This window comes from Mobula hypostoma, chromosome 2 (genome assembly GCF_963921235.1).
Source record: "Mobula hypostoma chromosome 2, sMobHyp1.1, whole genome shotgun sequence".
Classification (NCBI taxonomy): Eukaryota; Metazoa; Chordata; class Chondrichthyes; order Myliobatiformes; family Myliobatidae; genus Mobula; species Mobula hypostoma.
Window position 1 is genome coordinate 102894711 of NC_086098.1, and position 26636 is coordinate 102921346.

General features: G+C 41.1%; 1 protein-coding gene and 1 long non-coding RNA gene across 2 annotated transcripts in view; one reads left to right on the forward strand and one right to left on the reverse strand.

Moving 5' to 3' along the window:
• The window catches only part of LOC134342322 (cytochrome b5 reductase 4), a 150192-nt gene extending 137283 nt beyond the window's left edge, over positions 1-12909 (forward strand). The window contains 1 exon segment of the mRNA XM_063040309.1: positions 12285-12909. Within this exon segment, the coding sequence (XP_062896379.1) occupies positions 12285-12339 (55 nt within the window). The 3' untranslated portion in view covers positions 12340-12909.
• LOC134342324 (uncharacterized) overlaps positions 1-26636 on the reverse strand; it is a 115265-nt gene that overhangs the window by 25451 nt on the left and 63178 nt on the right. The gene's annotated exons all lie outside the window — the stretch shown is intronic.

Consider the following 26636-nt stretch of genomic DNA (forward strand, 5'->3'; position numbering starts at 1 on the left):
GTCTCAGCCTGAAACGTCGACTGTACCTCTTCCTAGAGATGCTGCGTGGCCTGCTGCGTTCACCAACAACTTTGATGTGTGTTGCTTGAATTTCCAGCATCTGCAGCATTCCTCGTGTTTACACATACAACTGACACTATTTTAAAAACTCTGCACTGTAAGCATTGAGCACAGTCTAACAGCCACACAAGTGCAAGATGCTAGTTAGAAACGAGCAATGTTGTCCTGTCCCATTTAAGTGCTATAGTGTCCAAAATAAACAAAGGGAATCGGCTATTTTCCTGATCAGTTTTTGGTCTTTGAATTGTCCCAAGAAGCAGCTGCCCCATTAACTGATGGCCCAATTAACTGGAATCCACTGTAATCCCATTGTTATCCTCTGTTCCCTGTCACACCAGTACCAAGTGCTGACTCAAATTTTCTACCTGCCTTGGTTTAATACAGCCACAAAAATGGAGAGAGACAAAAAAACAACTCATTGGTGCGGCATTTCATTGCTGTACATGATTTGCCATTCAAAACACTACAGAATCATTTGACGAAATATTGTCACATTTTATTTACTGTTTTATTGAGACATTTTCTTACTATTGGTCATGCTACCTTATTTTATGTTGAAATTTCTTAATCTGCTATATAGTATGTTACAATTGTTTTGATTTTTGCCTCACTTTCTTTCACATCTCCATTTTTATAATTATTTTCTGCATTGTTGGTCTTCAAATGCTGCCATTACTACTTAGTATTCATTCTGAGTTTGGGTGCAATGTGGTATGTTGAACAGATGCTAATAAGATAAGAGAGACTTGCAAATAGTTCATCTTTCACCAGGTATATAAAAAAACAGAAAAGAGTGCTTGCAGACATTATCAAATGCAAAGCATAAACATTTATTGAAAAGTTAATTAAAGGCACATCTGTGGTTTAGTAATAATTTTATAAAATTAGCAGATAATTAGGTTTTAAAATCTTTTATGCCATTGTATATGAAATTACATAGGTTGATGCAATTTCCTCAATTTTTGCATGGTGTTTGGATGGCTGGTAACATGAGAAAGTGTGGGCATGAAAAAAAAACAGAAAATTCTGAAAACCTCAGCTTCAGTGGAAAGCAAAACCATTAAAGGAGAAGCATTGCATATCTTGTACCCTTCATCTATCCCACATAGATCTCCTGGCTCTCGGACCATGATCCATTTTCCATTGTTTGGGAAAATGCCTCTCAATCAAGACCGATTTTAATTACGAAATTTACTTTTGCCTTAAATCAACTAGAACAGACTTTGGCCATATGAGAACTGTAAGTCCTTGAACCCAGCAAGAAAGATTCTACAGATGCTGGAAATCTTAAGACAACACAAATTTCTGAAGGAACTCAGCATGTCAGGTAACATCTATGGAAGCAAATGAAGAGTTGACGTTTCGTGTTAACTCAGTCCTGATGAGGGGCCTTGGGCCAAAACATTGATTGTTCATTTCCCTCCATAGATGCTGCCTGGCTGGCTGAATTCCTCCAGCTTTTGCATGTCTTGATTTTAATCTCTTTTGGGACTTAAGCTATCAAAAGCACTTCAAAGCATGGAGAGTTACCACTAACATTGTCTCAGCAAATCCCTCTAAAGCTGCTAGCATAAGCAAATCAACATCTGCATATTGGCAAACATCCCAGCCTTGATGCTCAGCCAATTCTAAAAGACGAGCAATGTCATTTAAATGCAGATAAAGGAAATCTGAATTCCATCACAACAAGAAGTTGCCAGGGAAAATAAGGCAACTGTGGCTGATAAGGGAAGCGAAAACAGCATGAAAGGAAAAGAGAGCATACAATATTAGCAAAAAACACTGGGAAGCTAGGTTAGGAAACTTTAAAAACCAACAGAAGGTAAATAAAAACAAGGAGAGTAAAGCTGAAATATGCAGGTAAACTAGAAACTAGCCAATAAAGAGGATACCAAATGATTTTCAGACATGTATAGAGTAAAGGGTTTCAAAGGTACATTAAATGTCAGAGAAATGTATACAATATACATCCTGAAATGCTTTTCCTTTACAATAATCCACAAAAAAAAACAGGAGTTGCCCCCAAAGAGATGCAAGAGTGCACATTGGACATCTGGAAAATGACACTGAAGAGGAAGTAATGGGGACAAAACATGGCTAAAGAACTGAATAAGTATTTTGCATGAGTTTTCACTGTGGAAGACACCAATAGCATGCCAGAAATTCAAGTGTGGTAGGAGCGGAAGTGAGTGTATTCACAATTATCAAGGAGAAGCTGGTTAGGAAGCTGGAGTCTGAAGGCAGACAAGTCACCCAGACAAGGTATATGACACATCAGGGTTCTAAAAGGGTAATTGAATAGATTGCAGAGGCATTATTAGTAATCTTTCAAGAACCCCTTGATTCTGGAATGGTTCCAGGGAACTGAAAAATTGCAAATTATATATATATATATACACACACACACACACACACACACACACAGTTACAAGAAAAAATTTGTGAACCATTTGCAATTAGCTGGTTTTCTGCATTAGTTACTCATAAAATGCTGTCTGATCTTCAGCTAAGTCACAATAATCAACAAGCACAATCTGCCTAAACTACGAACACAAAAACAATTTTAATTATTCTTGTCCATACTGAGTACCTGTACACCATTTAAACATTTATAGTCTGGGTTCAAAAAAGTACGTAAAAGCTATTTGGAGTCAGGTGTTGCAATCAATGAGATGAGATTGGAGGTGTGGGTTGTAGAGTTGCCCTACCCTATAAAGGCAACAAAGTCAGGGTACTGACAGAGCCTACTCTTCTCAAGAAAGATTTGTTTACATGCACCTTACCTCAATCAAAACAACTTTCTGAGGACTTCAGAAGAATTGTAGAGATGCTTGAAGCTGGAAAAGGCTACAAAAGCATTTCTAAAGACCTGAATGTTCATCAATCCACAATAAGAGAAATTGTCTACAAATGGAGGAAATTCAGTACTGTTGCTACTCTCCCTAGGAGTAGGCTTCCTGCAGGGATCACACCAAGAGCACAATGTGCAATCCTGAAGGAGGTGAAACAGAACCCAAGGGTAACAGCAGAAGACCTGCAGAAATCCCTAGAACAAATGTCTCTGGTCATGTGTCCACCACAAGAAAAACACTGAACAAGAATGGTGTTCAGAGAAGAACACCAGAGGAAACCACTGCCAAAAAAACATTGCTGCACATCTTAAGTTTGCAAAAGGCCACCTGGATGTTCCACAATGCTTCTGGAACAATGTTCTGTGGACAAATGAGACAAAAGTTGAACTTTTTGGCAGAAAAAACATACCGCTATGTTTGGAAGAAATAAGGCACAGCACACCAGCACCAAAACCTCACCCCATCTGTGAAGCATGGTGGAAGGGCTGTTTTGCTGCCTCAAGACCTGGACACTTACAGTCATTGAACATAGAACACAGAATAGTACAGCACAGTACAGGCCCTTCGGCCCACATTATTGTGCCGACCCTCAAACCCTGCCTCCCATATAACCCCCCCACCTTAAATTCCTCCATATACCTGTCTAGTAGTCTCTTAAACTTCACTAGTGTATCTGCCTCCACCACTGACTCCACGCATTCAGTGCATTCCACGCACCAACCACTCTCTGAGTAAAAAACCTTCCTCTAATATCCCCCTTGAACTTCCCACCCCTTACCTTAAAGTCATGTCCCCTTGTATTGAGCAGAGGTGCCCCAGGGAGGAGGCGTTGGCTATCCACTATCTATTCCTCTTATTATCTTGTACACCTCTATCATGTCTCCTCTCATCTTCCTTCTCTCCAAAAGAGAGAAGCCCTAGCTCCCTTAATCTCTGATCATAATCCATACTCTCTAAACCAGGTAGCATCCTGGTAAATCTCCTCTGTACCCTTTCCAATGCTTCCACATCCTTCCTATAGTGAGGCGACCAGAGCTGGACACAGTACTCCAAGTGTGGCCTAACCAGAGTTTTATAGAGCTGCATCATTACCTCCCGACTCTTAAACTCTATCCCTCGACTTATGAAAGATAACACCCCATAAGCTTTCTTAACTACCCTATCTACCTGTGAGGCAACTTTCAGGGATTGTGGACATGTAACCCCAAATCCCTCTGCTCCTCCACACTACCAAGTATCCTGCCATTTATTTTGTACTCTGCCTTGGAGTTTGTCCTTCCAAAGTGCACCACCTCACACTTCTCCGGTTTGAACTCCATCTGCCACTTCTCAGCCCACTTCTGCAACCTATCAATGTCTCTCTGCAATCTTTGACAATACTCTACACTACCTACAACACCACCAACCTTTGTGTCGTCTGCAAACTTGCCAACCCACCCTTCTACCCCCACATCCAGGTCATTAATAAAAAAATCATGAAAAGTAGAGGTCCCAGAACAGATCCTTGTGGGACACCACAAGTCACAACCCTCCAATCTGAATGTACTCCCTCCACCATGGCCCTCTGCCTTCTGCAGAGAAGCCAATTCTGAATCCACCTGGCCAAACTTCCCTGGATCCCATGCCTTCTGACTTTTTGAATAAGCCTACCGTGTGGAACCTTGTCAAATGCCTTACTAAAATCCATGTAGATCACATCCACTGCACTACCCTCCTCTGTATGCCTCATCACCTCCTCAAAGAACTCTATCAGGCTTGTTAGATACGATCTGCCCTTCACAAAGCCATGCTGACTGTCCCTGATCAAGCCATGATTCTCTAAATGTCCATAGATCCTATCTCTAAGAATCTTTTCCAACAGCTTTCCCACCACAGACGCAAGGCTCACTGGTCTATAATTACCCGGACTATCCTTACTACCTTTTTTGAACAAGGGGACAACATTCCCCTCCCTCCAATCCTCCTGTACCATTCACGTAGACAAGGACATAAAGATCCTAGTCAGAGGCTCAGCAATCTCTTCCCTCACCTCGTGGAGCAGCCTGGGGAATATTCCGTCAGGCCCTGGGGACTTATCCGGCTTAATGTATTTTAACAACTCCAACACCTCCTCTCCCTTAATATCAGCATGCTCCAGAACATCAACCTCACTCATATTGTCCTCACCATCATCAAGTTGCCTCTCATTGGTGAATACCAAAGTATTCATTGAGGACCTCACTCACTTCCACAGCCTCCAGGCACATCTTCCCACCTTTATCTCTAATCAGTGCTACCTTCACTCCTGTTATCCTTTTGTTCTTCACATAATTGAATGCCTTGGGGTTTTCCTTTACCCTACTCGCCAAGGCCTTTTCATGCCCCCTTCTTGCTCTTCTCAGCCCCTTCTTAAGCTCCTTTCTTGCTTCCCTATATTCCTCAATAGACCCATCTGATCCTTGCTTCCTAAATGTCATGTATGCTGCCTTCTTCCACCTGACTAGATTTTCCACCTCACTTGTCACCCATGGTTCCTTCACCCTACCATTCTTTATCTTCCTCACTGGAACAAATTTATCCCTAGCATCCTGCAAGAGATCTCTAAACATCGATCACATATTCACAGTATATTTCCCTTCAAAAACATCATCCCAATTCACACCCACAAGTTCTAGCCTAATAGCCTCATTATTTTCCCTTCCCCAATTAAAAATTTTCCTGTCCTCTCTGATTCTGTCCTTTTCCATGATAATGCTGAAGGCCAGGGAGTGGTGGTCACTGTCCCCCAGATGCTCACCCACTGAGAGATCTGTGACCTGATCCAGTTCGTTACCTAATATTAGATCTAGTATGGCATTCCCCCTAGTCGGCCTGTCAACATACTGTGACAGGAATCTGTCCTGGACATACTTAACAAACTCTGCCCCGTCTAAACCATTGGAACTAATCAGGTGCCAATCAATATTAGGGAAGTTAAAGTCACTTATGATAATAACCCTGTTATTTTTGCACCTTTTCAAAATCTGCCTCCCAGTCTGCTCCTTGGTATCTCTGCTGCTACCAGGGGGCCTATAGAATACTCCCAATAGAGTAACTACTCCCTTCCTGTTCCTGACTTCCACCCATACTGACTCAAAAGAGGATCCTACTACATTACCCACCCTTTCTGTAGCTGTAATGGTATCCCTGATCAGTAATGCCAACCCTCCTCCCCTATCCCTTTTAAAGCACTGAAATCCAGGAATATTGAGAATCCATTCCTGCCCTGGTGCCAGCCAAGTACATGAATTACATCATCATTCCATGTATGTATCCAAGCTCTCAGTTCATCACCTTTGTTCCTGATGCTTCTCACAATGAAGTACACGCACTTTAGCCTTTCTACCTTCCTACCTTTACACCCTTTATTCTGCTTCTCTTTCCTCAAAGCCTCTCTATATGTTAGATCTGGCTTTACTTCATGCACTTCTTTCACTGCTCTATCGCTCCAGATCCCATCCCCTTTGCAAATTAGTTTAAACCCTCCCAACCTATGCTAGCAAACCTACCTGCAAGGATATTGCTCCGAGTTCAGGTGCAACCCATCCAATCTGCACAGGTCCCACCTTCCCCAGAAGTGATCCCAATGATCCAAAAATCTAAAACTCTGCCCCCTGCACCAACTCCTCAGCCACACATTCAACTGCCATCTCCTCCAATTCTTATCATCACTATCACGGAGCACTGGCAGCAATCCTGAGAACGCCACCCTTGAGGTCCTGTTCTTCAGCCTTCTACCTAGTTCCTGAAACTCTCACTTCAGGACCTCATCAATTGAGGAAACAATGAATTCAAAATTTTATCAAGACATTTTACAGGAGAATGTCAGGGTAGCAGTCTGTTACCTGAAGCTTAATAGAAGTTGGAAAATGCAACAAGACAATGATCTAAAAGACAAGAGTAAATCAACAACAGATTGATTTAAAAAGAAGAAATCTATCCATACTATCCTTTGGCCTTAACAGTCAGATAGACACTGATTGCAATGCTTCAATAGTAAAATCCAACCATCTTCCTCAGGTACTAGTTAGTCAAATGACAAGTTCCTGTCTGTCTGTATCTTGTTTTACGGCTGTTGGCATCCAGCTTAATGGTGCATTACCGCCACCCTCTGCTCCAGAATGTGCACTAGACATACATTCTAAATCCCTTCACCCAATCGCGCGCGCACGCACACACGCACACACACACACACACACACACACAAACCTACACTTCACCCTCCCATCTTTGACCATCCTAGTATCCTATTCCTGTTTATTCATCATATTCTATAAAAAACCCCTGTACCCCTTAAAAACGCTAAAAATACCCAGACTTGTGCTCTCACCCATGCCCAGCAACCCTTTTAATGTGAATTCCTGCATCCCCAACTCCCTTAATTTATTTCTCATCATCTCTCTCTGTATCCCATACTTCCTGCAACACAAAACTACATGTTCTACTGACTCCTCTTCCTGACATTCCTCACACAATCCTGTCTGGTGTTACTCTATCATTTTCAATGTTTTGTTTAATGCACAGTGCCCCAGCCTTAACCTAGTCCACACAATTTCCTCTCTTCTGTTTCCATTACCTACCCTAGTAAATGCAACACCCTTTTGTATTTGATGTAAATGCCTCCCTTTCCCCTCCCTGTCCCATCTTTCTTGCCACATTCGGTTGACTTTTCCCCAGATTACACACTTAACCTCTGCTTTACTGATACTAATGTACATTTCCACATTTTCTTTCTTTAACGCCCTCATTGCCAACTCATCCACCCTCTCATTCCCCTTCACCCCTACATGTGCTGGAACCCATAGAAATTTTACCTGACCTCCCTGATTTGCAATTCTTGCAACTAACTGAAGGACTTCATAAAGTACATCTTGCCGACTGTTTGTGTGAAAAGACCTTAAACTTGCTAGAACTGAGGATGAATCTGAACATATCAATGCTTTGGCTTGTCTGGCTTTCTGCACCCATTGCAATGCAACCAACACTGCCAGCATCTCCACTGTAAACACCCCTAACTTATTAGATGTTCTTCTGCTGATTCCAATTTCTTTTGCTGGTATTACCATCCCAAACCCTGTCACTCCTGTTTCAGGTTCCTTCGCACCATCCGTATAAATGTGAGTATAATCACTATACTTTTCCATCACATGACAGTTAAATGCATTTACCAAATCTGTTTTATATCTTTCTTTCCTTTCTACCTCTAACATATGTCAGGCCATACAAGCAATGACAAGTTCCCCTTGGGACATCTCCTTATATACCCTGTCGAGTGAGCAAGGCAGAGCTTAATGCTCAGTCCTAATTGGTTAGATCTGATTTTCCTATTCCTGATTGGTTATTTTGAATTGGCCTTGTTTTGATTGGTCTATCTTTAAGGCCAAACACTCTTTTGGAATGTGTGGTCCCAGACTAGAGCTATCTCTACACTTTTAGAACCTATTTTTAGGTCCCCCACATGCTCCAATCCAGTGATTCCCCAATTTACCTCTTATAGGTAGTCTCCTCCAAGGATGTTGGCCTTCAGAGGGTGGCGGTAATGCACCATTAAGCTGGATGCCAACCACCGTAAAACAAGATACAGACAGATGTTGGCCTAATCAAACCTTGGTCTACATGAGCATGATAAGCAGTGTTCATCAGTCCCACTCCCTTCAGCTGTCAAGTTTTTAAGGCACTAACCAATGTGTACTTTTGGCATGGCAATAGAGGTATGAAGTACCCAACTTTGTTTTGTAATGGCCGGGTCAACAGCAACACAGAACACAATAAAACAGTACATTGATTAGTAAGGGTGTGAAATTTTATAGGGAGAAGGCAGTAGAATGGGCTTGAGAGGGATATAACTTGATGGACTAAATGAACCTAATTCTGCTTCTGTGTCTTATGGTCTTGAATCAGTATTCAGATGTGTTCATCTGTGCTGCCTTTAATTATTTTCCATGCATTAAACTGACTGAGGAATATCAGCAGCAGGAAATAGATACATACAGTGCCTGTAAAGTGATTCACCCCCACACTCTTGGAAGTTTTTATGTTTTATTGTTTTACAAGATTGAATCACAGTGGATTTAATTTGGCAGATGTCTACAAAGTGATCTAAATTAATTACAAATATAAAACGCAAAAAAATTGATTGAATAATTATTTGCCCCCATTAATAAGACACCAAATCACCACTGGTGCAGCTTATTAGTTTCAGAAGTCACATAATTAGTTAAATGGAGATCACCCATGAGCAGTCAAGGTGCTTCAACTGATTATAGTAAAATACACCTGTATCAGGAAGATCCAGCTGCTGGTGAGTCAGTATCCTAGCAAAAACTACACAGGGGTTGGCAACCTTTTTGCCTCTGTGGGCCGGATCATGTATTAATGAGCAGACGGGCCAGATAAATGTCATAAAAAACTTGAAATATGGGAATTATCCATCTAGTTATGTTTTGCCTCAATGAATAACGCATGCTAGAAAATCATTTGTGCTTAAGGTTGCCTACCCCTGAACTACACCATGAAGACAAAAGAACACTCCAAGCAACTTCCATAAAAGGTTATCGAAAAGTCAGGAGATGGATACAAGAAAATTTCCAAGTCACTGAATATCCAATGGATTACAGTTAAGTCAATCATCAAGAAAGGGAAAGAATATGGTACAGCTGTAAATCTACCAAGAGATCACTGTCCTCAAAAAAGTGAGTGACCATGCAAGAAGGAGATTTGTGAGGGAGGCCACCAAGAGACCCGTGACGACTCTGGAGGAGTTACAAGCTTCAGAGGCTGAGATGAGAGAGACTGCGTATACAACAACGGTTGCCCGGGTGCTTCACCAGTCGTAGCTTTATGGGAGAGTGGCAAAGAGAAAGCCATTGTTGAAAAAAACTCATGTGAAATCTTGGCTAGAGTTTGCCAGAAGGTTCTATGGTCTGATTAAACCAAAACTGAGCTTTTTGGCCATCAGACTAATTGCTATGTTTGGTGTAAGCTAAGCACAACACATTTTCAAAAACACACCATTCCTACTGAGAAGCATGGTGGTGGCTGCATCATGCTGTGGGGATGCTTCACTGCAGCAGGGCCTGTAAGGCTTGTGAAGGTAGAGAACAAAATTAATGCAGCAAAATACAGGAAAATCCTGGAGAAAAACCTGATGTAGTCTGCAAGAGAACTGCGATTTGGGAGAAGATTTGTTTTCTAGCAAAACCATGACCCCAAGCATAAAGCCAAAGCTACACAGGAATGGCTTAAATACTACAAAGTTAATGTCCTGGAGTGGCCAAGTTAGAGTACTGATCTCAAACCAATTGAGAATTTGTGGCTGGATTTGAAAAGGGCTGTTCATTCACACTCCCCATGCAATTTGACCAAGTTTGAACAGTTTTGTAAAGAATACTTTTTATAGGCACTGTATATATACAAGATCCCAACAGTGGTACTGTAATTTGCAAAAGATTCATTATACTCTGCATGATATTCCCCTTGTTTTATTAATAGTTAAACATAAAGGTTTTGAACTGTGACATTTTGCTCCAATTTGCCTGAAGCATTGGTGAAGACAGAGATCATCACAGCATTTAAGTATCATCAAGATAAGCACTTAATTGCCAAGGCATAGAAGTTCTGGACCAGGTGCTGTTAAATGGAATTGGAGTGCAAGGGTACTCATAGACCATAAAGTCTGTTTCTGTGCTCTGTGATAATGACTCTAATATCTGCTAGTTTTTAAATTAATAATTGTGCCTATATTAATATGTGTGCAAAATATGAGACTAAATTGTAAAAAAGAATTCTTGATGGGCAATTTGGGGAGGGGGGTCCCATGGTGGAATAACAAAGCGATGCTATTACACGTCAGGGCGTTCGATTCCAGCGCTGTATGTGAGGAATTTGACCGTTCTCCCTATGGCCTCATAGGTTTTCTCCGGGTGCCCAGGTTTCCTCCAACAGTCCAAAAATGTACCATTTAGTACCTTAGTTGGTTATCGTAAACTGTGCTTGGGCTAGGATTAAATAGGTAGGGTGTTTGGTGGCACAGCTCATTTGGGCTGGAATGGACCAAGATCTATCTCTAAATAATAAATTATCCCTAACATAAATTATTAAGTATTAATTGCTGTACCCTTCTGTGAGCTTTTGTAGGATTATTGGAATGGTGTGTTATACCGAGCTTTTTATTTTAATATTTTGATATATTATCTTCATTTACTGATTCCTTTCAACATATAAAGAAGCTGTTCAGTCTACCAAGGCTACACAGGAACAAGGAGTACACAAATAGCACTGGAGGTCAAGATTGAATTTGAGTAGCTGAAACTGGGAGCTGTTGCAATGGTAGCATAAAAGCTCAGCCTATCTCTGACGAGAAGGAACAGTCAGCCCTGTGCACTCACACAGTTCAAGATTGTTTAATGTTATTTACAGTGTAAATGAGAAGAAAATAACTGTTAATCCGGCACAAAAAAGAAATCACACAGTAAGAAAAAAAAATAAAAACCCAATAAATACATAAGATAGCTTCTATACGTAGGTTGGTTGTAGGTTCATAAAGTGGCACTAGGCACAGAAGTATCTGTACATAAGGTGACTGACAGGAAATGATAAAATAGTGCTGGTGGTGGGTGTGGAGGTGTGGTTCAGTGGGTGGAGGTGTTGACCAGCCTTACTGCTTGGGGAAGGTAACTGTATTTGAGTCTGGTAGTCCTAGCGTGGATGCTCCATAGCCTCTTTCCTGATGGAAGTAGGACCAGCAGTCCATGAGCAGGGTGGATAGGATTCTTCATGATGTTACCGGCCCTTTTTACGTACCTTCCTGTATACATGTCCTTGATTTGCTGGGCAGTTTTGACTACTCATTGTAAGGCCTTCCTGTCTGTGGCAATACAGATTCCATATCATGCAGTGATGCACCTTGTTAGGGTGTTCTCTACTGCACTTTATACAAGGACAGGAATATAGGTTTGTATAGTCCCGCTGTCTTCAGCCTCCTCAGAAAGTAGAGGCGTTGGTGACCTTTCCTGATTGTGTAGGATGTATTCTGGGAGCATGAGAGGTTGTGCAAGATGTGCATGTTTCTGTGGCTATGTAAACCTCTTTTCACTGGAAACTTAATTCTTGATTCCCAATTATATTTGGTAAATAAGTTTCAAATATTATCCTGCAGTACAACTTCAGATAGAATGAACTTTGTGAATTGTTGGCTGTGCACATATTTTGTACTTATAAATTATACAACACAGGACAAATTTCAACCCACAATTGTCTGGGAAAAGTCTGATGAATTTTGAATTGCACAAAACTTTGATATTTCGGTTCTTGTAGATATCATATGCTTGACTTGTCTTTTTACCTCTTCTGCAGCTTCTGCACAGAATTAGGAATTACCAATGAAGAGATTCATGCTTTCACTGCATAACAGTTCCAAAAAAAATCAACAGGAAAGCTGTTTTGCTGTCAACTAAAGACAACATGCCAATTGGATTATACTGAAAATGGTTTATATAATATTTTTAATACTGCTATGCATAACTCCTACCTTTGTTTAAAACTATGGATGTATTTAATTATTCTAAATACATTTTTAAAAATTAACTTGCACATGTAATTTATGTTCTTGAGAATGATCTGATTATACCAAGTGAAAACTCTTTAAAGGATGATATGGTGTTGACTGTGCTTATGTTTTCAGTAAAAATAGAACTGAAATATAATATGGTGATGCAATACTATGTGACCTCAGACATCTTCCTGCTGTATCTGGAGAAGGTGAAGTCTGCCTTCTGTACATTTTAATTTGTGAATGACTTAGACGGAGCCTTTGAGCTATGGCAGACTCTGCACTGATAGCAAATATTGTCAGCTCTACAGAGAGCAATATATTATCACTGGAAAATTTATATACTTTTTCTTTAAAAAAAAAGGTTATTAAAACTCTTATGCAGAAGTGAATAGTATGATCTGTTATATCCAATATTTTCTACAGTGGAAATGATTCTATCTTCAAATATAATTATACTTGGCTGCACAAAACAAAATTGGGTCACAAAATACGGTAAAACACAATTTATGATCTGAGCAAAGTTCATGATTTTTATCTTGACTTCACAGGGAACATAGTGAGTTTCAAGAGGAGTTGAGTTTCAGTATAAAGGAGAGAAAACTGTGAATCAGGGTTAGGTGATTAGCATTACAATTCAAAGCCATTAAGGATGGACATAAGTGTAAATTAACCCATGTAATAAAGAGCATACTAAGTGGCAGATTTTTGCTCTGTGTTTGGGGCAAACAGGGGTAAATGCAAGTATTATACTTTGTTAAGAGTTTGAGAAGATTTAGTATGACAACGTCTCATGCAAGTTTCTTTCGATTTTTGGTGGAGAGCATTCTGATTGGAAAAAGGATCTAGTGCTTTCCTGATGTATATGACTAAAATCTATTCTCGGGCTTCCAGCCAGGTACAGGTATCGATTATAACCTACGTTTTAATGACAAACTCCACCATTTTCATGATGCATCACAGCCTGGTATGGAGCCTTCAATATACAAGATCTCAAGAGACTGCAGAGGGCTGTTGATTCAGTTAGTTCTATCGTGAGCACAACCCTTCCCACCATCAAGGACACTTTCAAGAGGTGATACCTCAGGAAGGCATCATCAATCAGTATTTAGGACATGGTTTCTTTTAGATACTATAACCAATAGAAGGTACAAGAGCCTGAAGACCCACACTCAACAATTCAGGAACAGTTTCTACTCTTTAACCACCAGATTTTTCATTGATCCATTAACCCACAAACACTACCTTATTATTCATTTTTGTGCACAGTTTACTTTGTAATTTATGGTAATTTTATGCTTTTGCATTGTACTGCTGCTGCAAAACAACTGATTTCATATATAAAAGTTATAATAAGTGTACTTCAAGGCACATGATAAAATAAGCTGTAGTCAGCTTGGTTTCCTCAAGGGAAAATCTTGCCTGACAAATCAAGGAATTCTTTGGAAGAAATAACAAGCAGGATAGAAAAAGGAGAACTGCTTGATGTGTACTTGGTTTTTCAAAAGGACTTTAACAAGGTGCCACACGTGAGGCTACTGCTACAAGCCCATGGTATTACAGAAAAGATTCTAGCATGGATAAAGCATTGGCTGATTGGCAGGAGGCAAATAATGGGAATAAAGAGAGCCTTCTCTGGTTGGCTGCTAGTGACTAGTGACGGGGTCTGTGTTGTGAACAATTCTTTTTACATTATGTGCCAGTGATTTGGATGATGGATTTGTTGCAAAGTTTGCAGACGGTATGAAGATGGGTGGAGGAGCAGGTAGTTTTGAGGAATTAGAGTGGCTACAGAAGGACTTCGTCAGATTAGGAGAATGAGCAAAAAAATGGCAGATGGAAAATAGTGTCAGTGTACGGTCATGCACTTTGGTAGAAGAAATGAAAGGGTTGACTATTCTCTAAATAGAGAGAAAATACAAAAAACAGAGGTGCAAAGGGACTTGGGAGCTCTTGTGCAAGATTCCCTAAAGGTTAATTTGCAGATTGAGTCAGTGATGAAGTAGGAAAATGTAATGTTAGCACTCATTTCAAGGATGTAATGTTGAGAGGTTATAAAGCACTGGTGAGTCCGCACTTGGAGTATTGTGAGCAGGTTTGGGCCCCTTATCTTAGAAAGAATGTACTGAAGCTGGAGAAGGTTCAAAGAAAGTTCACAAAAATGATTTCAAGATTGAATAGCTTTTCATATGAAGATCATTTGATGGCCCTGGACCTGTATTCATGAGAATTCAGAAGAATGGGGGTGACCTCATTGAAACCTATCGAATGGAGAAAGGCCTTCATAGAGTGGATGTGGAGAGGGTGCTTCCTATGGTGGGAGAGTCTAAGACCAGAGTACACAGCCTCAGAATAGAGGGGCATCCTTTTAGAACGGAGATGAAGAGGAAATTCTTCAACCATAGAGTAGTGAAATTGAGGAATTTTTAAGGCAGGGGTTGACTGATTTTTGATTGGTCAGGGTATGAAAGGATACAGGGAGAAGACAGGAGATTGGAGCTGAGAGGAAAATTGGATTAGCCATAATGACATGAGAGAGCAGAATCAATGGACCTGATGGCCCAATTCTGCTCCTATATCTTATGGTCTTATAATAATCCTGAATCTGAGCCTAAATCCAAGAGATGCTAAGCGATATGGTCAAGCATAGTGAAATTTGCTCTTCATTAGCAGGTACATAAGTTCAGGAGCAACAAATTTCAGGTTGTATATTGTATACATTCTCTGATATTAAATGGAACTATTGAACAAACAATCTGCTGGAAGAACTCGGCATCTGTAGGAGGAAAGGAATGGTCAATGTTTTGGGTGGAAACTTCCATCCATCCTGATGCAGGTTTTCGACACAAAATGTCAAAAATTCCTTTCCTTTCATGGATGCTGCTCGACCTGCTGAGTTCTTCCAGCAGACAGTTTGATGCTCTGGATTCCAGTATCCAGAATATCTTTGTGCTACATAGGTTCATGCCATCTACAATTGACTGCACATACAGAGATGTTCAAGATATTGGCAAAATTGGAACCAATGTTGCAGATCAATGATTTATAATATTGTAAAGTAGAAATTTCACAACGTCAAGGTAAGTAGCAAACAGTAGCTTGCTCTAACCTTCAAAAAAAACAGCTGTCTGGGTGTTCCTATGTTTCAGCTGGTCACATTTCCTTTTTCTCCACTACCGTTTTAGTTCTATGAGCAAGATAAACAAAAATGCGCCTGTGGAATGTTTTCTTTCCAACTCACCCTAAGCATATGACCCAGCCTTGGGCACCTGTCATGATCTGGATTCCTTCAGGAGGTTCTCATTTCTTCCAATTGGATGGCAACCTTTAAAAGTCTACTATAACCAAAAGTTAAAGCAATTTGACAACTGTGTATAGCATAAACACAGATTCTGTAATTATCTGGATATAAAATTCAAACTGCCACTGCAGGGTACTCAGATGAAAACAATTCTAACCATAAGGATTAATTTTTCTTATTGTTTATATTTTAGTTCAGCTTAGATAGTTACTTTAATTTTAATTGGTATTCAGCAAAATTAATTGAATTTGGGTCCTTAAAAAACTTCAATTGATACGAAACATCAACTTTGGAAGAAAAACCTATGTCAGACCTCTTGCTGGGAGAGCATTTCAAAGACAGTGACAACAACTCCCGAACTTTACTATAGCCTTGCAGAGGAACAGGAGCAAATGGTCTTGGAAAATATTTAATTCTGGGAAGAGGATTATAACACTATCAGGCAGGAACTAGGGAGCATAAATTGGGAAGAGATTTGGTCAGGGAAATGCACAACAGAAGGGTGGAAGTTATTTAGTGAGCACTTTCTGGGGGCTCTAGATGGGGAGAATCTCATCAAAAAGAAGAAAGAAGCTTACCTAAGGTTCAGGAAGCAAAGATCAGACAGATCTCTAGACAGTTACAAGGTGGCGAGTAAGGAGCTGAAGATGGACAGGAGAGTTCGAAGGGACATAAGAAGGCCTTGGTGAGCAGGATTAAGAAAAACCCCAAGGTATTCTACACCCATGTGAAGAACAGGAGGATAACCAGAGTGAAGGTAGGACCTATCAGAGATAGTAGAGGAAACATGCCTGAAGTCAGAGGTCTTTGTTTCAGTATTCACCAGTGAGAGGACCTTGAATTTGTGAGGACAGGGTAAAACAGGCTGATATACTTGAACATGGTGATGTTAAGAAAGCAGACTTTTCAAAAACATTAGGATATAGTTGGGATCACAGAGACATGGTTCCAGGGTGACCAGGGATGGGAGCTCAACATTCAGGGATATTCAGTATTCAGGAGGGATAGACATGAAAGAAAAGGAGGTGGGGTAGGATTGCTGGTTAGAGAGGAGATTAATGCAATAGAAAGGAAGGTCATTAGCTGGGAGGATGTGGAATCGATATGGGTAGAGCTGCATAACACTAACGGGCAGAAAACGCTGGATGGTGGGAGTTGTGTACAGGCCACCTAACAGTAGTAGGGAGGTTGGGGATGGTATTAAACAGGAAATTAGAAATGTGTGCAATAAAGGAACAGCAGTTATAATAACAAGCAACATACATCAAAGTTGCTGGTGAACGCAGCAGGCCAAGCAGCATCTATAGGAAGAGGCGCAGTCGACGTTTCAGGCCGAGACCCTTCGTCAGGACTGACGAAGGGTCTCGGCCTGAAACGTCGACTGCGCCTCTTCCTATAGATGCTGCTTGGCCTGCTGCGTTCACCAGCAACTTTGATGTATGTTGCTTGAATTTCCAGCATCTGCAGAATTCCTGTTGTTTAGCAGTTATAATAGGTGACTTCAATCTACATATAGATTGGGTGAAGCAAATTGGTAAGGGTACTGAGGAAGAGGATTTCTTGGTACGTATGCGGGATGGTTTTTTGAACCAACATGTCGAGGAACCAACTAGACAGCAGGCTATTCTAGACTGGGTATTGAGCAATGAGGAAGGGTTAATTAGCAATCTTGTCATGAGAGGCCCCTTGGGTAAGAGTGACCATAATATGGTGGAATTCTTCATTAAGGTGGAGAGTGACATAGTTAATTCAGAAACAAAGGTTCTGAACTTAAAGGAGGGTAACTTTGAAAGTATGAGACGTGAATTAGCTAAGATAGATTGGCAAATGACACTTAAAGGATTGACGGTGGATATGGAATGGCAAGCATTTAAAGATCACTTGGATGAACTACAACAATTGATCATCCCAGTTTGGCAAAAGAATAAATCAAGGAAGGTAGTGCACCCGTGGCTGACAAGGGAAATTAGGGATAGTATCAATTCCAAAGAAGAAGCATACAAATTAGCCAGAAAAAGTGACTCACCTGAGGACTGGGAGAAATTCAGAGTCCAGCAGAGGAGGACAAAGGGCTTTATTAGGAAGGGGAAAAAGGATTATGAGAGAAAACTGGCAGGGAACATAAAAACTGACTGTAAAAGCTTTTATAGATATGTGAAAAGAAAAAGATTGGTTAAGACAAATGTAGGTCCCCTACAGACAGAAACAGGTGAATTGATTATGGGGAGCAAGGACATGGCAGACCAATTGAATAACTACTTTGGTTCTGTCTTCACCAAGGAGGACATAAATAATCTTCTGGAAATAGTAGGAGACATAGGGTCCAGTGAGATGGAGGAACTGAGGGAAATACATGTTAGTAGGGAAGTGGTGTTAGGTAAATTGAAGGGATTAAAGGCAGATAAATCCCCAGGGCCAGATGGTCTGCATCCCAGAGTGCTTAAGGAAGTAGCCCAAGAAATAGTGGATGCATTAGTGATAATTTTTCAAAACTCTCTAGATTCTGGACTAGTTCCTGAGGATTGGAGGGTGGCTAATGTAACCCCACTTTTTAAAAAAGGAGGGAGAGAGAAACTGGGGAATTATAGACCGGTTAGCCTGACATCGGTGGTGGGGAAAATGCTAGAGTCAGTTATCAAAGATGTGATAACAGCACATTTGGAAAGCGGTAAAATCATCGGACAAGTCAACATGGATTTGTGAAAGGAAAATCATGTCTGACGAATCTCATAGAATTTTTTGAGGATGTAACTAGTAGAGTGGATAGGGGAGAACCAGTGGATGTGGTATATTTGGATTTTCAAAAGGCTTTTGACAAGGTCCCACACAGGAGATTAGTGTGCAAACTTAAAGCACACGGTATTGGGGGTAAGGTATTGATGTGGATAGAGAATTGGTTGGCAGACAGGAAGCAAAGTGTGGGAATAAACGAGACCTTTTCAGAATCGCAGGCAGTGACTAGTGGGGTACCACAAGGCTCAGTGCTGGGACCCCAGTTGTTTACAATATATATTAATGACTTAGATGAGGGAATTAAATGCAGCATCTCCAAGTTTGCAGATGATACGAAGCTGGGTAGCAGTGTTAGCTGTGAGGAGGATGCTAAGAGGATGCAGGATGACTTGGATAGGTTAGGTGAGTGGGCAAATTCATGGCAGATGCAATTTAATGTGGATAAATGTGAGGTTATCCACTTTGGTGGCAAGAACAGGAAAACAGATTATTATCTGAATGGTGGCCGATTAAGAAAAGGGGAGGTGCAATGAGACCTTGGTGTCATTATACACCAGTCATTGAAAGTGGGCATGCAGGTACAGCAGGCGGTGAAAAAGGCAAATGGTATGCTGGCATTCATAACAAGAGGATTCGAGTACAGGAGCAGGGAGATACTACTGCAGTTGTACAAGGCCTTGGTGAGACCACACCTGGAGTATTGTGTGCAGTTTTGGTCCCTAATCTGAGGAAGGACATCCTTGCCATAGAGGGAGTACAAAGAAGGTTCACCAGATTGATTCCTGGGATGGCAGGACTTTCATATGAAGAAAGACTGGATCGACTAGGCTTATACTCGCTGGAATTTAGAAGATTGAGGGGGGATCTTATTGAAGCATATAAAATCCTAAAGGGATTGGACAGGCTAGATGCAGGAAGATTGTTCCCGATGTTGGGGAAGTCCAGAACGAGGGGTCACAGTTTGAGGATAAAGGGGAAGCCTTTTAGGACCGAGATTAGGAAAAACTTCTTCACACAGAGAGTGGTGAATTTGTGGAATTCTCTGCCACAGGAAACAGTTGAGGCCAGTTTATTGGCTATATTTAAGAGGGAGTTAGATGTGGCCCTTGTGGCTAAAGGGATCAGGGGGTATGGAGGGAAGGCTGGTACAGGGTTCTGAGTTGATTGATCAGCCATGATCTTACTGAATGGCGGTGCAGGCTCGAAGGGCCGAATGGCCTAATCCTACACCTATTTTCTATGTTTCTATGATAGAATAGATAACTCCCCAGAACTATTTGGGATATTCCCCAGGTTAATATTGGATGGAAGGGAAGAGAATGCTATACCTTTAGCATGAACTTTGCATCCTCACTGGCCACAGGAGCAGTACTAGATGATGGGAGGGTGGCAAATGGTATTCCTTTGTTTAAGAAAGCCAGTCGGGGTAACCATGGGAACTTTAGGCCTGTGAGTTTTACTTCAGTGGTGGGCAAATTATTGGAGAGGATTTACGAGTATTGGAGAAGCATTGTCTGATTATGGATACATCATGGCTTTGTGTGGGGCAGGGTATGTCTCACGAGCCTGAATGACAAATTGATGAAAGTAAAGCAATGAATGTTTTGTATATGGATTTTAGTAAGGCATTTGATTAGGTTCCATGTGGTATCCTTGGGCCACATCCAATAAGAAGTTGAAACATGTCAGTCAGATGAGTTTGAGTCAATGAAATTGAAACATCATAGATTGATCTGATATGGAAAAGAACAAGAATGGAGGATTTCCGGAACATAGGCAGTGACAACTCCGTGAAGACAAAACATCACAGAAGTAAATTACTCCATGTCGGAAACGCAGAGGCTATTTCAGAATTAAGAAGAATGCCTGACCAGCAGATACTCCTTTTTCTGTTTCTTCACAGTTCAAAGTAAATTTATTATAAAAGTACATGTATGTCACCATATACCACCCTGAGATTCATTTTCTTGTGGGCAATCACAGTAAATACAAGACACAAGGATCAATGAAAGGCTGCTCCCATCAGGATGGATAACAACCAATGTGAAAAAAAACACATAGTGCAAATTCAAAAAGAAAGAGAAAAAAAAGAAATAATAATAAATAAATAGGCAATAAATATCAAGAACATGAGGTGAAGAGCCCTTGAAAGCAAGTCCTTAGGTTGTGGGAACAGTTCAGTGATGGGGCAAGTAAAGTTGAATGAAGTTGTCCCCTCTGGTTCAAGAGCCTGATAGTTGAGGGGTAATAACTGTTCCTGAACCTGGTGGCAAGGGTCATGAGGCTCCTGTACCTTTTTCCTGATCGCAGCAGCAAGAAGAGAGCTTGCCCTGGGTGGTGGGGTTCAGTGATGATGGAGCTGCTTTCCTAAGGCATCACTCTATGTAGATGTACTCAGTGGTGGGGTGCGCTTTAACCGTGATGGACTGGGCCATATCTACCACGTTTTGTAGGCGCTTCCATTCATTGGCATTGGTGTTTCCATGCCTGGCCATGATGCAACCAGTCACATACTCTCCACTATGGCTCTATAGAAGTTTGTCAAAGTTTCAGGTGACATATTGAACCTGTGCAAACTACTAAGAAGTTTTTAACGGCACTTACATGTTGGTTCCAGGACAGATTCTCTAAAATGATAACACTGAGGAATTTAAAGCTATAAACCTTTCCACCTCCGATCTCTTGATCTAGGCCATGCAGTTTTTTTACTGTTCTTTGTTAAATCATAGTGAGAATAATATTATTTATTATTTTATATTTAATAATCTCTGCAAGTCCACTGGCGATGTCAAAGGCCTAATAACTACTGAAGACTGGAGGCCAAAAAAGGACAGCCTGTCTGAGAGCTCGAGGACTGTATACATGCATAGGCGGGTGGGTGGATTTTAGGGAGAGAGAAGACTTGATTTGCTGTTGTTGCATTTTTTGCGTGGTATGTTCTGTTTTGTTGTGTTATGTGTTGTTCTGCATGGTTGGCAAGCTACATTGGCCCAGAATGTTAGTGAAAATTGTAGACTGCCTTTGGCACATGTCCCTCCAATGAAATTCAGAAATCTTTCTTAGTCTTGAAAATACTCAGTGAAGGACATGCACTCTAAGGAGAGGTTGAACAAATTTGGGTTGTTTTTCCTGGAGCAGCACAGATTCAGAGAGACATGACTGAAATTGAAGCAGTTGTGAGAGGCATAGATAGAGTAGACAGCTGGTGTCTTTTCACAAACAAGAGAAAATCTGCAGATGCTGAATATCCAAGCAACATACACAAAATGTATGTTATCTAAATGGGGGAAGTTTCAGAGCTCTGAGACGCAGAAAGTATGTGTTCCTGGTGCATGGTCAACAGATGCAGATATGGTGGATAATTGGAAAGCTAACAGAATGTTATTGAATGCAAATGTAAAAGATTTATGCTTCAGTTACAGTATATGATTTATTGGTGAGATCATTTTTAAACCACATATAGTATTTGTCTATTTTAGGTTGGGTGAAAATGCTTTGAAAGCTGTTCAAAGTTGGTTTACTAAACTAGTACCTGGAATGTGAAGGTTGCCTAATGAGGAAAAGGCAGTGAAAGTCAGGCTGAGAAGGGTTTGGTTGAGGTGACTGCTGGAAGATGATTAAAACTAATGAAAACCTGAGCAAGTTTGACAGGGATGTTTCCCCTAGTGAGAGAACCTGGAAATAAAGTGGCTGTTTAAAACAAAGTAATAAATTTAAGACAGAGATAAGGCAATTGTTTTTTTCTCAGAGCAGTGAGTCTTTAGTACTTCCTTCTTTGAAAAATAATAGACTGACCAAAACTGTACACAGTAATTCAAGTGAGGCGTCACCAATGTCTTATGTAATTGCAATATAGTTTCTCAATATCCTGAGCAATGAAGACAAAGTGCCAAACACCGTTTTTTAAATTTCAATCAACCTGAGACTGCTTCCAGTGAACTATGCACTTGTCTTCTTAGGTCCCCAGGAAACTATCAAGTTCCACTCTCGTTTGATCTCTAAATGTGCAATGCCTCACATTTATCTGGATTAAAAGCCATGCCAATCCTCAGCACACAAAGCCAACTGATTGAGATCTCCCTGTAATTCTTCATAACCTTCTAGACAGAGTATTTTAGTATCATCTACAAGAACTAACATTGGAGGATCTGGTGGCATGTAGTGTAGCCAATAATGTAACACTATTACAGCCCCTTTAACCGAGGTTCATAAAACCATAAGATATAGGAGCAGAATTAGGCCATTCAGCCCATCGAGTCTAGTCCACCATTTCATCATGGCTGATCCAGTTTTCCTCTCAACCCCATTTCCACTGCTGTCTGTAAGGAGGTTGTACATTCTCCCCGTGACAGTGTGGGTTTCCTCCTGCATTCCAAACACGTACAGGTTAGTAGGTCAATTGCTCACATTGGGTGATGTGGGCTCATTGGGCCAGAATAGTCTGTTATTGTGCTGTATCTCTACGTAAAAAAATAATAAAATTATTCCACCTCAGTGATATAAAATTCAGACCATTTGCATCTAACATCTGGTTTAACAGCTTCCATTTAGAATCAACAAACAATGCACTCACAAATAGTATCTATAGAGCTGATCGGAATATTAGAGCATGCACCACAACTAATGCCTGGCAGAAATATCCAAATCATGAAATGGAAAACTGATTGGATACCATTGATGCTAAACACTACTTTCTACTGAATACTCTCTCTTAAACTTACACAAATGAATCCACATTAAGACAAATGAAGGACAGCACCCCTGCTAGGCATTTCAAATAATCATTGAATGTTTTTGGACCAGTTATAACATTGGCTGTTGCTGTGATTCTTCAAAAGGTTGGAGCTTTCAAGAATTATATATTGCATTCAGCAGTGGGTGTTATGGTGTCAACTGCCAGGCAAACAAACTTACTTGCTACTTGCCTAAAAATCCATGGTAACTTTATTCCATTTGCCAATCTCTCATTTTTGGGAAGGAATGGATGTTCACTTTAGCGACAAACAAAACACTTTAGGAACTCACATAAAAGTTGCTGGTTAACGCAACAGGCCAGGCAGCATCTCTAGGAAGAAGTACAGTCGACGTTTCGGGCCGAGACCCTTCGTCAGGACTAACTTAAACAAGAGCTAGTAAGAGATGTGAAAATGGGAGGGGGGGATCCAAAATTTCAGGAGAAGGCAGGAGGGGGAGGGATGGAGCTAAGAGCTGGACAGTTGATTGGCAAAAAGGATATGAGAGGATCATGGGACGGGAGGCCTAGGGAGAAAGAAAGGGGGAGAGGGGAAGCCCAGTGGATGGGCAATAACAGATGGGGTACGAGGGGGAGGTGGGGCATTAACGGAAGTTAGAGAAGTCAATGTTCATGCCATCAGGGTGGAGGCTACCCAGACGGAATATAAGGTGTTGTTTCTCCAACCTGAGTGTGGCTTTAGGAACTCAATTGGTCAGGCAGCATCTGTGGAGAGAAGTCCAGTCTAGATGAAGGGTCACAACCTGAAATGTCCACCATCCCATTTTCCTCCACAGATGCTGCCTGACACATTGCGATTCCCCCAGCAAATCACCTACTGCTCCTGATTCCTGCATCTGCAGTCTCTTGTGTTTCCAATTTAACCACCACTCTCTGATGCTTTAAATATTGCAGATAAAGAGGACTAAGGGTATATTAACAATAGTGACTTATCCAGGAAGTGAAGACTGCACAGATAGTAAACAGGAAAATGAAAGAAGCAAAGCAGAACTACTTTGGTTTATAGGACAATGATTCATCATTAATTTGATACATGTCATAGATTCTCTCACCTCAGTTAACTTTTCATAAACAACGTCTTCCCACACAGAGCATCTGAGAGGTGACTTTCTGAGTATTAATCTTGATTTTTTTTCAAGTTTTCAATTCTTCAGCTATATAGTTAGGACATTTCTGAGTTTCAAAATATCACCTTGAATCACCTTCTGTCTCTTTCTCCTGCCACAGCCACTGTGAACCTAAACATATGAATCAGAATCAGAATCGAGTTTATTATCATGAAACCTGTTGTTTAGAGGCAGCAGTGCAGTGCAAGACGTGAAAAAACATTGTAAGTTAGATAGTTAGGCAGACAGCAGTGGAAGAGGAATATCAAGTTAGTCATCATAGGTTCATGGACTGCTCAGAAATTTGACGGTGGAGGGAACGAAACTGTTCCTAAATTATTGAGTGTGGCTCTTCAGGCTTCTGCACGTCCTCCCTGATGGTAGTAATGAGAAGACAGCATGTCCCTGGAAATGAGAGTCTTTAATTATGGACGCCTCCGTCTTGAGGCACTTCCTTTGGAAGAAGAGGCTATTGCCCTAGATAGTGCCAGGGAATGTAAAGGGCGCTTGACCCAAAAGCTCCACAGCAGATACGATTTAGCAGTGAGTGATAACTTTAACAATAAACTGCAAAATAACAAGCCATGAGGGGCTACAAACCAAGTGAAAACAGATACTGAACACGACAGGCAACAACGTACTTGAGGGCTAGGAGCAACCAGTTGAGGCGGGCTGCTTTGAATGAGTGAACGAGGATTGTGAATGAAAACTGGGTTTAAATAGGTTATTGGTGATGCGTTGGAAACAAGTGGCAGTTGACTCCTGTTAGCTGGGTAGAAACTGGAAGGTGCTTGCCTGTGCGTGCTTGACAGAGATGACAACTCTTCCAACTCTGTGCATTGGAGCCTCTGTACCAGGTGATGATACATCCAGTCAGAATATATATATAATGAAATTTGCAAGGGTCTTTGGTGACAAACCAAATCTCCTCAAACTCCCAATGAAGAATAGACACTGGCATTTCTTCTTCATGCTTACATCAATATTTTGGGCCCAGGATGTATCCTTAGAGATATAACTGCCCAGAAACTTGAAGAAGCTCATGCTTTCCATTGCTGACACTTCAGCGAGGACTGGTGTGTGTTCTCTTGACTTCCCCTTCCTTGATCTTGCTGACATCGTGCAAGGTTGTTGTTGCAACACCCCTTCACCATCCAATCTATCTCGCTCCTGTACACCCCCTCACTGCCATCCAAGATTCGGCCAACAACAGCCATGTCATCGGCGAATTTATAGATGACCTTTGAGCTGTGGCTAGCCACCCAGTCATTAACGTAGAGAGGGTAGAGCAAGAGAAAAAGCACACATCCTTGAGATGCACCTGTGTTGATTGTCAGTGAGGAGGAAATGTTATTTTCAATCCATACTGACTGAAGTCTCTCAATGAGGAAGTCAAGGATCCATTTACTGAGAGAGGTACTGAAGCCCAGGTTTTGAAGCTTGTTGATGAGTACTGAGGGGATGATGGTGCTGAACATGAGTTATAATTGATAAACAGCAGCCTGATTTTTGCTGTTGTCCCTGTGGTCCAAGGCTAAGTGAAGAGTCAGTGAGATTGTGTGGCTGGTCAGACCTATGTATTTCCCCAGACACAGCATCTGAAAAGTCCGGGCAGATTATACTCTTCAAGAGCAATACAATGCTGTCCTTACCAATAATGTCCAGGTCCTAGAAAATGAATGCATGTAAAAAAGATCTGGCCTTTTCGCAGAGGCTAGACAATGGTGCTCAGAAACTCATTTAATAATCCCACTAACAAACTAAACCACCATAACCTGGACTATTATACATCTCATCACATCAGATTTCCCCTACATAGACTAATAGTGAGCTGTCACTGATTGCTTGTATCTCTTACTTACGACCCACAAACAGGGATACCCCGGCACCCCTTGCTTCTTCCTACACATACCCACTGAAATTAGATCTTCATCCAGACACTTCTCACACTCTCCACCATCCAGTTCTCTGGTCCCAACCTTCTATCTATACCAGTCTCCAGAACCTCAAATCCCACCCGAAATATCTTAGCAACACACATAAAAGTTGCTGGTGAACGCAGCAGGCCAGGCAGCATCTCTAGGAAGAGGTGCAGTCGACGTTCAGGCCGAGACCCTTCATCAGGACTAACTGAAGGAAGAAATATCTTAGGACCACTTGCATCTTTCTGGAACAAAATTCCAAATAATTTTCCTCTTCCAAAACTCTTATCCATCCGTCCTTACTCTCACAAGTGTTTTTCCAATTCCTCTCACTTCCTATA